Source organism: Vanellus vanellus, assembly GCF_965231255.1.
Source record: "Vanellus vanellus genome assembly, chromosome: 3".
Taxonomy (NCBI): domain Eukaryota; kingdom Metazoa; phylum Chordata; class Aves; order Charadriiformes; family Charadriidae; genus Vanellus; species Vanellus vanellus.
The window spans coordinates 98,758,223-98,774,234 of NC_138907.1; the positions used below are offsets into that span (position 1 = coordinate 98,758,223).

Genomic DNA, 16,012 nt, shown 5'->3' on the forward strand with positions numbered 1-16,012 from the left:
AAGATTATGTACATCACTCTTACTGTATTTGTGGAATGAGTGGAGGAAAAAAAAAAAAAAAGAGAAGGAAATATGGGGGTAAGGAAAAACAATGTAAGAGAATATGTAAGACAAAAAAAAAATTTAAAGCATTCACACCCAGTTTGGTCTCTAAATTTTGGGTTGAGTTGGGGTTTTCTCAACATATTTTAAAAGTAACAGAGCACCCTATACACATGAACATCTTCATTTTGCAAGCCATCTTACCAGGCAACTGAAAATTGAGAATCATAGAATCATAGAATTGTTTAGGTTGGAAAAGACCTTGAAGATCATTGAGTTCCAACCCCCCTGCCATAGGCAGGGACACGTCTCACTAGACCAGGTTGCCCAAGGCCACTTTTCAACAGAACTACCAGTATGATGATGGTGTGATTTCAGTTCAGCTTAAAAAAATTACTTAATGGTGGTGGGAAGTGCTGGTTTAAGCATCCCTGAGACTTGTCCTTTGATTATCCTCAACACAATTCAGATATAGTCTGGAAATAATGATTTAATTCCTGAATGCTGTCTTGCAAGTGATATGTTTCACCACATGTGCAGAAATGCCCCTTTGCTAGATGAAAAGTAAATGAAGTTTTCACAACATCTCAGTCTCTGGCATTTTCTCCCCACTCAGAGAACAGATTTTTTAAGTGAACTTGTATCCACTAGGAAGGGGGTTAAACTTAAGTGAACTTTTTTGAAGAAGCCCTTTCTTGCAGAATCAACTTAAGATATTTAAAGAAAGAAAATACTGGTTAAACAGTTTTAATACTGTAAATAGTAATGTTTAGTGACTGAGCAGGTAAAAGGTTGTCTAGTCAATGAGAATTTCCAAATAAATACTGTCCTTATGAAAAGCTATCATAAAGAAGAAGCTATCCTAGAAACTCCATTTTTATAGGTACAGCAGCAGAAAAAAAGGAGACCAAGGATAATGTGAGCCCACTGCTGAATGAGATGGCTGACATTCAATGCCTTTGCCCTGTTTTTTACTGGCAATATCTGCTTTCAAGTTTCCCAAGTCCCTGTGCCGAATGGTAAAACTTGAGGGAAGGAGCAACTATCAACATTAGTGTGACGGTGTGCTCCACACCTAGGCGCCAACCTGACCTCTATCTCCCATAACCCTGCCCAAGTGATAACCACCCGTGGTAGTCACAACGGGTATATCTAATCGTGATGGTTGCATCTGGCTCAATGTGGTTTCGGGGAGACAGATAATGACATAAGAGCCAAGGACTAACTTGAGCAGTGCTGGTACTGTGGTCAATATGCAAATATGACTATAGGTCAATCATCTTACGCCAGAAATAGTGAGCAGCCCAAGAGCCCTTCGAGCTCTCCTGCACAGCAGTGGGCTGCACGCCAGGATCTCTCTTTGAGTAGGGACACCTCTCAAGGTTACTTCTCGAGATTCAGAGATTCCTTGCCACAACAGATTCTTGGTGACTAATAGCATGCTAAACTTTGACATCTTAGCTAAGTGATATAAAGGATTGATGGCACATATATAATCCTTTAGACATAATCTGTTGACCAAATCTGGGACTAGGATTGAATCCAGCCCCATCTGGACTCCTCTCTGAGAAGGAATTTAGAAAGCAAAAGGGGTCCTTTCTGAACCTTAACACATATGAACAGGAGCATCTCCCTGACAGTTGTGTCTGATCCAGTCCTCTATGCAGTAAATAACCGTGTGCCTTGCCATTCGATCTTGTTAAAACAGTCACATTTCCTATCAAATTTTGTTAAATCCCTGTTTTGTATCAACAACTATATTGCTGCTTCTCTCTTACAAGTGAAGCATATCACTCCATCTGCAACAGATAGAGGAATGCCAAACTGGGTGCTACTTAGGCAAAGGGGGTGCATGTATGTCCAAAGGGCTCAGCTGGATGTGTCTAAGGCAGATGAGGGAGTGGATCAATGTAATCAGGTGGTAAAGGTTAGTTTCATCTAATACTAGCTTGCATTAATAAAAGCGTAGTCAGCAGATCAAGTGAAGTCATTATTCCCTTCTGCTCAGCACTTGTGTGGCCGCCCCTAGAGTACTGTGTGCAGTTTTGGACTTCAATGTAAAAAAGAAAGACTTTGACAAAATCAGAACATGTCCAGCAGAGAGCCTTCAACATTGTGAAAGGATTGCAGCGCATGTTGTATGAGGAAAGGCTGAAGGATCTGTGTTTATTTAGCCTTGAAAACAGAAAGCTGAATGGGGATATAATTCTTTTCTTCATCTCCCTGTTGGGTGATCACAGAGAAGACAGAGCTAAACTTTTCTCAGAAGTGCACAGCAATAGAGTGAGAGGCAACTGGCACAAGTTGCAACAGGGGAAACGTTGACTAGGTATTAAATAGAAATTGTTCACAATCGGTGGTGAGAGTGTAGTTAAGCACTGCAACAGGTTGCCCAGAAAGGCTGTGGAATTCACATCCTTGGAGATATTCAGACCTCAACTAGACAAGATCCTGAGCAACCAGCTCAGATTTTAAAGCTGACCTGCTCTGAGCAAGGAGTAGGACTCTATGACCACGAAAGGTCTCTCTGAACCTAAATTATTCTGGGGTTCTATGAGTGTAAAATAAAATGGCGTACAGAATGAATCATGTTTTTTACAGTTTCATTTGGGGGAAGCTTTCTATACTGAATGACAAAGGTAGATGTACCCATAGATGCAGTTACCTATAACATGCCACCTTTCTTTTTTACTTCTTTACAGTGGTGTCATATTTAACCAAACACAACATCAGGGACAAGGGCAGTACACAGGGAGTGGCAAGTGTTTCTGGAGACTGAAGAGAACGAAATGGGGAAATGGCGGAGTTATGTACAGATATTGTCACAACAGAGAGATGCAGAAATAGGAATTCGGAAAATAGGGACTAAGAAATGTACAGCCACTGGAGAACATCATATTCTTGCAGGCCCTGGGACTGCAAGTCACTCTAATTCTGTTGCTTATCACAACTACACCCATCTCTGCCCCTCTGGTGGTCACATTGTACACAAACTCATTTAAAATGCTTATACATTGTACATGGCTACACCCTCACAGTGTTCTAAAATACTTTTATGTTATTCTTGGCTATAGTGCTTTATTTTCCTTATTCAAGGCAAGTTACTATTGATTATATCCTTATCAGGGCACTTGTAATTTATATGTTTCATAAGACTCTTTTGAGAAGTAAATATAAGCTTGTAAGCTTGTATTCCAATAGAATATTTTCAGTGTCTTTTTTTCCCGCCCTTTTTTTTTTTTTCATTTATGGTTATAACCAGTGTCCTGCCTTTTTTTAATGGTGTGTCTTAGTCCTTGAAGGTTACTGAAGTAAAAAGATTCTGCCAAAGTGTTTCTATTATAATAATGCTTAATGGTAATTCCATCACAATAAGTAAATAATAATGCTACATATTTGTTCCTATGTTTTCGTTGCTTTTTTTTTTTTTTTTGTAAATAAACTCTGTCTAATGATTTGTTGTCCCAAAACACATGTAATATGTGAAGGCTACCAAAGATATCTCCGTTACTCCAGTAACTTATTTTTAATTGAAGGAGCAGCTCTAGCCTTGTACTTAAAAACTTCACCAGACAGCTTCAAATCTTCCCCTTTCCTCTGAAGCAATTATTTTTATTTATTTTAGTTAACAGATAGGATTGGAAAGTATAACAGAAGCTCCATATTATGTTTTCTCATTACTGGTTGGCCACAGTCTGCCTTGCAGGCTGCTTTAGTGTCACTGGTTTCTCCCTCACCTCCATGCCTTTTAAATCCTTTTCTTACACTCAGTCCTTCTTTTCCTGCAGGGAGCTCCAGCCCTTACAGCAAGTAATTACCTTTGCCATTTCCTCCTACTCATGTGTCCTCTTTTCCCACAATTTTTCAATAGACATGGTAGATGAGTTCTGCCTATCTCATCTGTTTTATCGTCTGCAAATACGTGCGTGAAGAATAGTCTCACTGGATGCAACACTGCGTTCTACTGTACATTTACTCAGGAGTAAAATACAAGACTCAAAGAAATTTCTACAAACTTTCGCATTACATTTTCATTTTGTATTTTCTTTGTTGTTTTTTGTTTGTTTGTTATGTCTAGTGTCTCTGTGCACCTGGATGGACAGGAGAATTTTGCCAATTTGCTGAAAATGCATGTTTAATTTACCCAAATAGTTGTTCTGATGGAGCAACTTGCATTGATATGAGCCAACTGAAAGAGCAACCTTTGTTTCAGTGTTTGTGTCCTCGTGGTTTCACAGGTAAGGCATATGCAAATCACGTAGTTCATAGCTTCATTTCCTTTTCAATATTCAAGTATTCAATGCTGAATTTTCAAAAATAAGGAATAGAGAAGTGTTTGGAGGAGTAATCACATCTCTCTGCATATTCCCCCCTCTGCTCTGATGCCTACAAAATCTAAATCAAACTTACAGTTTACTTTTAAAGCTTCCTCATGAAGTTTGTAGTAAGAATGGACCTAGAGTAGGTTTCAGCTTCAGTTTAAGAGGCTAAGTATACATCTACATGTAGAAGTTCTGTATGTAAGCTAGATGTCTGCCTTCTCATTATAGTTCCTGGAGATCTAATTAATGAAAGCAATAAAACCCGGGGAGTTTGTTAGTTTCTATCAGCCCATATTTGTTCAGATAACTTCAGTAATTTTTCTGAGAGCTGAACCCCAACCTCCTATTTTAATTCCCTCATGGGACACCAATGATTTATGCAACTTAGTTTGGGGTGAGGTTAACTGATTCACTTTACTTGACTTTAGAAGTCTAAAGTAACATGAGACCTAGTAAACAAGTCTTCAAGGCTCAAGGAATCATCAATGAGTAAGTGTTTTCAGAAGAGAATTAAGATCACCTGCGTTAGGTATGTCAGTGGCTGGAACACTTTCTTCAGGAGTGGTTTCTCTTTTGTTGGCTAACAAAAGAAGCCTAGAAAAATAGCTTATATTGACCATATTGGCTTTTAGCTGGCAAGAAAAACAATTTTTAATTTTTCCTCCAGCCTTACCCTTTAAATAGAAGCTCATTTAAGTTGGATTCTACAATCCTTTGCTAATCTTTGGTTAGAGAGGGCACTGAAAGGGAAGCATTGAATGTGATTCATTCCAGTTTTAGGTAAAATTAAGGAAACAGTTATCAGCCATATGAATATCAATTTAAACATAAGTGCCAAAAAGATTAACAGAATTTTAAAAATAAACAACTGAAAGATAGAAACTTAATATTTATTGCATAAAGAATGAAAATTAAATTATTCTGAAGAAATGCTATTAATACACAGCGGAAATGGACTTTAAATCTATTGATATTGAAAAAGAAACCCCAGACAGTAGTAACCATCAACCTCTCTTTTCACTTCCACCTTATCACCTGTATGATTTCCTTTTTTCAGTCCAATCCAGGGTTATTTTTTATTGGTCTGGCAACCAAAATTATGGATTTGTTAAGAAAAGTAATGTTTCACTGCAATACTTCAAGGCTTTTGAGATAGTAGTAAGGTCTCTGCTGCACAACATAATCGTGAAACAAAAGTCTGACAGGCTATAGTAAACGACAAGAAATGTGTGCAGTTAATGCAGTTTAACCTTACTAAACACTGAATTATGACTGAGTTCAAGTGGAAGTGACTTCAGTGTTCAGGGACATCTTACTATAAGGTCAAGATTCTTTCCTTCGTGGGGTCTCTTTAAAAAGGTTCTTTATGTTGTAATAGATTTTTTTTTCTTCTTTCTATTTTTAAATAAGTTACTCCTTCACTCTTGTTCCATAGCATTTTTCATTTATGCCTGTTTATTGTTTCATTTATGTGAATGGGAAGGGAGAGGGGGAAGAACAATGCAGTGGCAATTCTGGCATGTTTACTTGACTCTGAATTAAATAGCATCTGCAACCAGAAAGGCTATTGCAGTTTACCATCTAATTGTTCTTAATTGTGTTTATAAATTATAAACACTACAGCTGCAGCCTTTGCACTAACATTTAAATCATATTTGGAGTAGACTTATCTTAGGGAAAACAAAGTATGACATGATGCAATATTCTCAGCTGTGAAAGGCAGAACTTTGATTTTAAAAGTAATAAAACCATTTATTTCATTTTGGTTTCATACTCTTTAATGAAGAAAGAGTGAAGAAACAATATATACACACAAAAGCAATTTTAAACTACATTTCTTATTTCTCTTTATATGTAAAACATATTTTGGATAACTGACAGAAAAATATCCATGTGTTTGGTTTAAATGCTCAAAGGAGAAAATAAAAAGGTTATAAAATATAGTGTTTTTGTTGAATAGATGTCATGGCTTTTGTGCTTTTGATTACCTTCTACAGTTAGTTCCTTATTTAGCTTTTCCTTTTCCTCTTCTCTGAAACTGGATAAAAACCTTTGTACTTACAACAGTGCATGTAACATGCCTTATGACATTGAAATGAAACAATCCATGTCAGCGATTTCTCAGGTTTTGCACAGTAGACCCATTGTCCTTGAAGAAGCTTCCTCTAATTAATTACTATCTTTCCTTGTGTGTAAAGCAATCATATTGGCAGGAATTGATTGGGCATGTTAGACACTTCATTTAGTTGGTAGAAAAGTCCTTTAATTAAAATAATCTTACCGCTGCTGAAATGAACTGCACCCCAAGCAAACTCACCAACCAGAATTTAAAGTACTGCTTCAATTACATACTTTTTCTTCATCTTCAAACTTTTCTTATGGAAGACTCACTAAGTTCACTCACAGATTTATCCACAGTTTATCTTTTCTCTTTCTCTCTGTTTTATTGAGTTGAGGCAGGGCTGCTAATTTCTACAGGTACATGGGAAGGGAATATAAGCATATTTGGATGAAGCTTAGTTAGGGCAAAAGGCAAAGGGTTTTAGCTAGGACATAGGTCCGTACAAAGATCTCTTACCAAACAAGGTACTAGGCTGAATTACATGGATCCATACACAATGGTTCCACTCCATCTGGAGCATTCCACTGTACTGATTGAGATAAATTGATAGAGAAATATGCAGTCCAAAAATAATAATAATAAAAAAATAATAATGCATTAAACCATACTGGCATAATATTTAATTTGAAGCAGATAAACTCTAGAACACTAAGTAAGGGCTAATGTTTGAAGTTGTACCATACCTGCGGGAACTCCGGGCAGACTGTTACCTAGAGAAGTTTAAGTCAACAATTTTTCTCAGTCTTGATTTCCACAAGAAATAGTAAGACTATTGAAATTTTCACTTTGGAAATACTTTTTTTTCTCTGTCATGCAGCAATTGCATGAAAAGCCAAAAGACTGTGAAAATGTTCTACCTGATATCTCAAAGAGAAATGTAATATCAGTTCTGGCTGCTTTTAAAATGGAACCAAATGTTCCGAATTCATGGGCATATTTATGAGTACATTCATATTTCTTAGTCTTTCAGTTCCCAGTTTAAGCTGCTGTACGGTGAATATATTTGGCCCATGTGAGTAAGAAAGAATATTTAAAGAATTTTTGTCCATCAAGAATAACTATGTATTACACGGTTTACTTAAAGATGCTGTGGTTTGTTAAGAAGCATATATAGTATAAATGTCTGTGGATTTCTAAGTAAATAATCGAGAAAAGTTCTTGACTGAAGGAGATGCTTAAAAATGTGCCCTTAAACTTGATATATAAAATACTCTAGGTGGCTATATCTGCTCATGAACTCCAAAAATTACTTTCACTCACCTCTGTCAAATTTATTTGTCAAAGTACGAAACCCTTGACCTTTTGCCTCCTGGGACTATTAAACCAGCACTCAAACCAGAGTGATTGCTGTACACCACTGACTGAATATTTAAAAAGCAACAAAGTTTGAGAGACATAGCGTGTTTCCTAATCACAATATGTTCATGTGAAAGTCTGACCTCAAAGTCAGCTGCATGCAAAACAAACTACTCACTTTACCACTTTCTTCTACTGCTTTCCAATTCCTACCAGACCTATGTGGCTCATTTTATTTAGGCAAACAACTCCCAAATTTACTCTGGGGCAATTTCCAGAACTCTGCTGATTTGTTTTAGCTTGTCTGTCTCTTCTGGCTTTACATCTATCAATGTCTATTCTTTCCTTGTTTACTCATTCAAGGTAAAACATAAAAGGAATCTAAGATCTTTTCTCCATGGATAGTTTAATAAGTTTCTCATAGAGAACAGCAGTTCACTATTCATTCTCATTACCCAACGTATAAATCTGCTGTAAGTGACAAGGGAAACCAGGAATTTGCAGCTTTCTTTAAGCGTCCAGAGAGGCAGCTGGAGAGATAGTCTACATTCAAATAGCTGTATAACACTCAAAAAAAATCATGAAATCGTCAATAAGAAAGAGGAGGGAAGCATGCCTTTTATGTAAATTCATTAAGAAAGCCTTCAGAACAAGTTGTTTGAGGTTGATGACCTGTAATAGCCATAGAGACATTTTTTCTGCTTCTCAGCTGAGCCTGTGTTATCTCAACTGAATACAGCATTTCAGTTGTTACCTAGGTACAAAAATTATCGATAGCGCTACAAAATCACCTATCATACTAATCAATGGGTTTAAAACATGATAAGGTGTGTAGATGTAAATATAGCATGTTTAAAAATAGAAAATGCACTGGAGAGATGAGGAACACTATCATGTAGACCTACTGGCTGTTTTCCTTACACAGTTGATCGTTTTAGCTCTATTTTATTTCTTTAAAAGGTCTTAGTCTTACATTTTTTAGCTCCTGAAGTCTTTCTGTATAATTGAAGCATTCAAGTGGGGATTTAGCATTTCTGAAGAAACCGTCATGACTGAAACTATGTAGAAAACATGATTAAGCAAAATGGTTACTTGTTTTACCATGTTCAAGTAAACCAATCCACCACAGTATTCTTATACCAACCTGAATATTGACTTTCCTCTTTAGAGTACGGATAATAATGCTTAATGACGTTTTGCTTACTTTTTCTCAGACACAATGTACCACATAATTAGCTTGCATAGTCCACTGTATCTCCACTGAAGTTAGAATTATGCTTACATATGAACTAAATCTGGAAGGCTTCTTATGCTGTTTCTAAAGCTCTGTGTTCAGTAGTTATTACTTCTAAAAAAAAAAAAAAGAAACAAAACAAAACAACACCCCCCAAAAAAAAACACACAAAAAACCCACCTCAAACCCCATTCTGTTGAAATACTATATACAATACTACAATTCGACAGGCTGAAGGCATAGTGTCATCTGTGTTATCGATATCTGTTATTGATGTATATCTTTCCTATGACATAAACAGTCTTCATAGGCACTATAAGACCTACCCACTTTCTTCTTAACCTGTATTACATTGGAAACTCACATTCAGCAACAACTTCCATACTCTGTTCTTCACTCTGGGACTCTCTAACTAGTTCAGGTTTACTTTTTCTTTTTCTGAAATATACTTGCTTTCATTTCTATTTCCTGAGACATACATCACTTTTAAAACATGTTCCTGTAAAGTATCTATCCTCTTTAGATCTGTTTGTATTATATCTTTCTCCTCAGTATTTGCCATCAATTTAGTATAAACTATGTATGTGATTAAAGTTTTGTTTAATCTACTTTCCACATCATTAATAACATTACTTTAGAACTAACAGCAATCTTTGTGGCACCTCCCAAATTCGGGCTGCCATTCTGTACACTGACATTCATCTTTAGTCCAGGCTTTTAACCCCCCTCATCCTGTTCTCAATCCAGAATTCTTGTAGCCATATAATAGAGTCAATTTGCCAAGGAATTTGTATAAAACTTAAAACCACCACCTTTCTGGGACTCCAGATGTGATGTTCATGGCTCTTATTGCAAAGTATTCTTCCTCTTGGCCAATACAAATCAGGGAATAGAGTGCTTTAGGAGCAGAACGTTTGGCTGTGCAACTACAGTTGGCAGGTTTGATACCCACAATAGCCTGCTGTTGCCCATATCACTATTGTACTAAGGACACTGGGCAATATTCTGATTCTACACATTCTTTAGGTAACCTTAAGCAGTATTTCATCAGGAGATATTTCTTACTGGACTATACGATCTCTGTCACCTTAAGAATAATCTGTACAACACTGCACAGGGAAGCGTAGCCAAATATTTCAGTATAGCTTCATTACAGTAAAACATTATGTCTTAAACAAAAGAGTAAACTTTATTTCATCTGGCTTGGTGAAGAAAGTACAGCATATAGAAAGAAATGAATAGAAAACAGATTATTTTCTGTAAGAGAAGAATCTATGAGGGTGATACTGAGTCCAGAAGTAGACAAGATCACAGAAGTTAAGGGGAGACTCATAGTATATGAGAGTAAGGAGAAAAGTATAAGAATGTCTGGCATACTGTGAAATCAACAGCAAATTCTGTCATCATCTAGCACAGATAATCTGTAATCTTATGACATTCCTCTGAGTAAGGGAGTACCATTATACTTTTCTCACAGAGGGGGCATTGATACGCAGACAAATTAAAGTCCTAATAAGCTTTGCCTAATTTTAGGCAGAGCCAGTTACAGATTGAAAATGTCTAAGGAATCCAGGAACTAAACTTGCTTGTATGCTAACGTTAAAAAAAAAAAAAGAATTATTTATTCAAAAGATCTTTGACAGACAGGCTTGTGTTTGATCCGCTTCCATTGCAAGAAAGCTAGATGTTAGTTCCAGTTTGATGGGGTTTTAAATGGAAAGTATAGATCTATATGAGAACATAGTATGTTGTGATTACATTTTACCCTGACTTTTTATGTGAGGGTGTGGAGTAAGTGCACAGAAATATGCATATATGAATGTAAATGATCTATCGATATATTTATACTTGAAATGAAATAAACAAACAAAGAAAATCCCTTCTAACTATTTAAGGTACCAGTCTTTCAGATTTCCAAATAAGAGGAAAAAAATCTTAGCTAAAATGGAAGTTAATCCATTTATATAATGAACTTATGTGGCATGACTACATACGTGGTCAGGACAGGAGGGATGTATTCAATGAGGCATATGCAATTTTACTCTTGTTCTAGGAATCAAAGTCTGGATGTTTGGATGTTTGACATTCATCTTGTTAAAAGCTGTTTTCCCTTTTAACCTTTCACCTGACCTGTGCTGGAACTGAATATTACTCAGTCTCTCAAGCATGCTTGAAGTTATTCAAGGAAATTTTTTTGAAGGGGGGAAAGAGAGAGAGAAATGTTTGCATTGACACTGCAATCGTGTGTTTGCAAGGTAAACAAAAATAAGAATCAAGGTAAATATTTTCTTGCAGGTCTTAGTTGGATTGTTTCTTTGCTAAAGATGTTCATGTAGAGGATACCAACCAGACAACCACATGAGAACTCTCAATTTCCATGCTTAGCAAAGTAGGTTCACTCAAATTTGAGAACAGTAACCTCTCATAGCATTTCATCTACCTCTGCAAATGCACAGTTGTTTGTTTGGGTTTTTTTTAAATTAACTTAGTTTTTATGAATACCATTTCAAAAATGTAAAAGTTAGTTGGGCAGTGTACCTTCTTAAATAGATTTACCCTATAGGTGATTTGAGGTAGCTGAATATGTTGTCCTGAATTTCTTATGAAAACTCAAATGTAAGTGAAAAAAAACTTTTTGAGATTTGCATGGTGTCCTGGTTTGAGGTAAAACAGAACCAATTTTGTTCAGTAACTTCGCTTCTTAGCTGGGCCTCTTCTAACAACTGAAATTAACTGCATATTGTGCAGTCACTCTCTCAGAGTGATAAGACCAATGTTTATAGCTGATGCCCAGGCATGGTATGCAGAGAGGCTCCTGCTTATACTTATTGCTATAACCCCCAAGGTCAACCAACTTTGTTATTTGCCACATTGGAGGGTCGGAAGCGGAAAAGCATAGTGGGGTCCCACCTGCGGGGAGAAGCGGACAGGACAGGTGACCCAAAACTGACCAACAGGGTATTCCATCCCATCTGCCTCATGCTCAGTATAAAAGCTGAGGGATCAAAGGGTCACGGGCTCTTCCTTCAATGGCCGACGTCTGAGGAGGACTCTGTTCGTCTGCCTGTGATCCCGATCCTGAATGCAGATCCGGAATCCAGTTCCCGTCCGTCAGTGAGTCCAGCCTGGGACTGCCCCAGTGCCAGCTGGTGACATGATTGTCATCTCGGGAGCTTGATACGGTTTTGTATAGATTTCATTATTTCTTTTTATTTTATTATTAATATTTCATTAAAGTAGTTTAGTTCCTTCTAAACTCATAAGTCTCTTTTTCCTCCTCTGCCTCTCTCTTTGAAGAGGGGTAGAGGGGAGCATCTCGGGTCCCCAGTGGGGGATTTGGCCTAAACCACGACACATGGTTAGACAAGAAATTAGAAAGCAGAGATAGTTTTGGCAAATAGGAAAATGTGAAAAACTGCAAAACTTTTTTTTGTGTGTTATTATTATTTAGAAATATGTATAATTTTCCATCACCAGTTGCAGTTTTCCTTGAGCTCTCCTGAGGACTCCTACAAACCACTCCTCATTCTAAAAATCTGAAGGTTTGATGAAGTACACTACTACACTATCTAGGCTCATAGCAAGGGTAGAGGAAGAATGGTGACATCCAGAGTATGTATCTGGCTGAAGAGACACAGCTGAGAGAGTTACAGGTTTGAGATATCTGTCAGGACAGCTGTGAACACACTGCCTTCCTGCAATACCGAATTCTTTGCTCTTCTTGTCAGTGTTGAAATTAATCCAATAAGCATCCATACAGAAATATCGGTGCTCTACTAGTTGCATCCTCATCATCTGGCTCAGGTAGGTGAACCACCTTCCTGCCCCTTGGAGAGTTTCTGTGGGATGGTTAGGGGATCCAAAGGGCAGAGGAACCCTGCAAGGATGCTGTTGTTTATCAGGCTGGGTAGGATGCTTATTCTGGAAGGTTCTCTCTTTCTGTGAACAGCTCTGTGAGTGGTTGTTCTGAAATTCTTCATATTTTACATTAAATGATTGACTGATTCACTTTAGATAAGGAGGAATTCAAAAGAGGGTGAAAGGGGATAAAAGGGAGGTGATTCTGCCCCTCTACTCTACTCTGATGAGACCCCACCTGGAGTACTGAGTCCAGCTCTGGAGTCCCCAACATAGGAAAGACATGGACTTGTTGGACCAGGTCCAGAGGAGGGCCACAAAGATGATCAGAGGGCTGGAGTACCTCTTCTAAGAAGTCAGGCTGAGAGAGTTGGGGCTGTTCAGCCTGGAGAAGAGAAGGCTCTGGGGACACCATATAGTGGACTTCTGGTACCTAAAGGTGACTTACAGGAGAGCTGGGGAAGGACTTTTTACAAGGCAGGTAGTGATGGCATGAAGGGGAATGGCTTTAAACTGGAAGAAAGCAGATTTAGATTAGATATTGGGAAGAAATTTTTCACTTTGGGGGTGGTAAGGCACTGGAACAGATTGCCCAGAGAAGTTGTGGAAGCTCCATCCCTGGTGGTGTTCAAGGCCAGGCTGGATGGGGCTTTGAGCAACCTGGTGAAGTGGAAGGTGTTCCTGCCTATGGCAGGGACATTGGAACTTGATGATCTTCAAGGTCTCTTCCAACCTAAACCATTCCATGATTCTATGAAAATTAGAGGAAATGTCTCTGTTGCAGGCATGAAAAATGTTTTGAGTATTCTTCTAGTATCCTGGTTTTCTTTTTTGTGAACAAGATATTTCACTGAGACATATGAAGGGCAGTTTGGCAAGAAAAAAAGCCAAACAAACAATGTCCCCACAAGAGAATAAAAGACTATTTGAAAGAGAGGTCTACAAAAGACTTTGCCAAAGGCTGAATCTTTAAGGCCAGATTTCCAGCTAAATCCTGGAGGCAGCTAAGAGAAAAGACAGATAATCTATTGGGTGGTCAAATGTCAAATTGTATGTTCCAGAATAATGAGTTCATTTAAAAGCCAAGGTTAATAAAATACATCTCAAACAAATTTAAAGACATTCTGTAAAAAGTCGTTCAGATAAAAGACTCTGTGCTAAAACAACAGTTACGGAGGAACTTTCAGGAAGGACTATTCCTAAGAGTCCTTGAATCATTTATTTCATTCTAAACCAGGAGAAGGTGAAATTTTATGTTTATAATTCATACAGTGGTAGACAATGGGGCTAAGTTATAAGAATGCTGTGGCCAGTGGAAGTCTTTTTGATCTTTTCAAAAAGCTTTAAATCTAGCTCCATGTAAATAAAAAGATGCTAGCTGGTAAAACGTGAGAACTAGAACCAAATGTTCACTTGAACTGGAAAATATTTGTATTAATGTTTGCATCCCCTTAGTCTATGAAGCTGGGACAGTATTTAGTGAACATATATGTTTCACTTTGGCTACTCTTTGGTACATGTGTGTCTCTATGTTTAAAAGCTCATGTTGCTTTCATAAGAGCAGAAATAGCTTTCTACAGCAGTGATCCACTGTATGGTGCCTAATATTTTTCACATAATCAGATTTAGTAAATGATGAGTTCCAATCTCAGAACTGTTATCTCCAACCCCAGCAAATTCTTGTCATTAGAAAATTATTAATATCTCATTTTTCTTGGGTTTACTTTCTTTAATCCCTGCCTTTCAGAAGAATAACTCTCCTTCACAGGGATTTGCGAAACAGCATCCTAAAACAGAAATGCAAGGAATTTTGGAAGTGAGAAATTATCATTAATCTGCAAATATTGACAAAAATATTCATAGATTATTTTTCAAATACCACTGTAGATAAATAACTATATTCTGAAGCCAAATGTCATTTCACACGGCTCTACCATTCATTCTTTTATTTTTTTATTAAATATTGGGATAAAGGTAGTGATAGTCAAGGAATGAATGAACTAATTTAGTGTGGTGTATCTTTAGCAATCTAAAAGTTAATAATTTAGAATAAACGTGTTTTCTAGATTCCATCTATAGTCAGTGGAGGTTATCCAGTCATAAGCATCCTCAACCCACCTATAGTAGAAATCTCTTGGCCAATGGGATGAATTGTATGTTCTTTTTTTTCAAGCTTAGCTGTACAGAGTCAAGACAACTTTTTTCTATCAGTATACAATTATATTTTATTCTAGGACTGAAAAACTACCTATATTGATCTTAAATAAATCTTCATTTTAATATGTACGATAACTAGTTTATTAAAGACAGATTTTTTCATGTAGCTTATAATAGAATTTTCAAATTCTAATGTTAAAACCAAGCCATTAAACTTGATTGTTCAGCTGTCTGAGTTACAATCAGGCAGATGGTTTTAACACCTACATGTCTGAATTGTCAGATCAGGTCTTTATTAGTGCTTTTTTATTCTTTTCTCATTCATTGAAACCACTTTTCTTCGAAAAGCACAAAGATGAATTATTATACCTAGACCTCTCTAACAATACATTTACTGCATAGTTCTACACAACTTCAGTGAAAATGAGGAAATATTCAGAATCTGTGAAAAACTATTTTCCAACTTCTAGTGGGCCCAATAAAGATTATTAAAAGTGGATTTATGTTTTTTCAAAATAATTAAATGTAAAGTTCCTGACAGCGGAATAAATCATGGCTCATTTTTAAATGCCTACAATGTAAACTTCTGTACCAGGCTTGTCACTCTGTGCTATCCACAGGGTCTGTGGAAAGAAATGAGCATTTTAAAGGCTCCAATCATCTCACCTATTTTGGATGTAGAGTCCAGGATGAGACAAATCCTGCTTCAAAAGTTAAGAGTTTTTCATAACCTATAAATGCAATAGCATTGATACAAAGGCCCACATTTCAGAAGGTGAATTTTAACTGCCCATACTCTCCCAAATAACATATTTTTTTAATATTCCTACTAACTCCTTGGTTTAAGTGATCAAAAAGTAATGTGCATGTATGTGTGAGCACGTGTGCACATATACACTAAATCTAATTGTCTTATAACTATATTCAAAAACAGAAAAAAGAAAAAATACTCTTAAATCGTAGTTTGCTAAAATTACTTTC

The 16,012-nt window shown here is 36.9% G+C and overlaps 1 protein-coding gene across 1 annotated transcript in view; it reads left to right on the plus strand.

The window, feature by feature from the left end:
* Positions 1–1,894: 1,894 nt before the first annotated feature.
* The window catches only part of EYS (eyes shut homolog), a gene marked incomplete at both ends in the record, with an annotated part of 840,074 nt that continues 825,956 nt past the window's right edge, over positions 1,895–16,012 (plus strand). Inside the window, 2 exons of the mRNA XM_082480747.1 lie at positions 1,895–1,969; positions 4,121–4,280. Of these exons, the coding sequence (XP_082336873.1) occupies positions 1,895–1,969; positions 4,121–4,280 (235 nt within the window). The remainder of the gene's footprint in view (positions 1,970–4,120; positions 4,281–16,012) is intronic.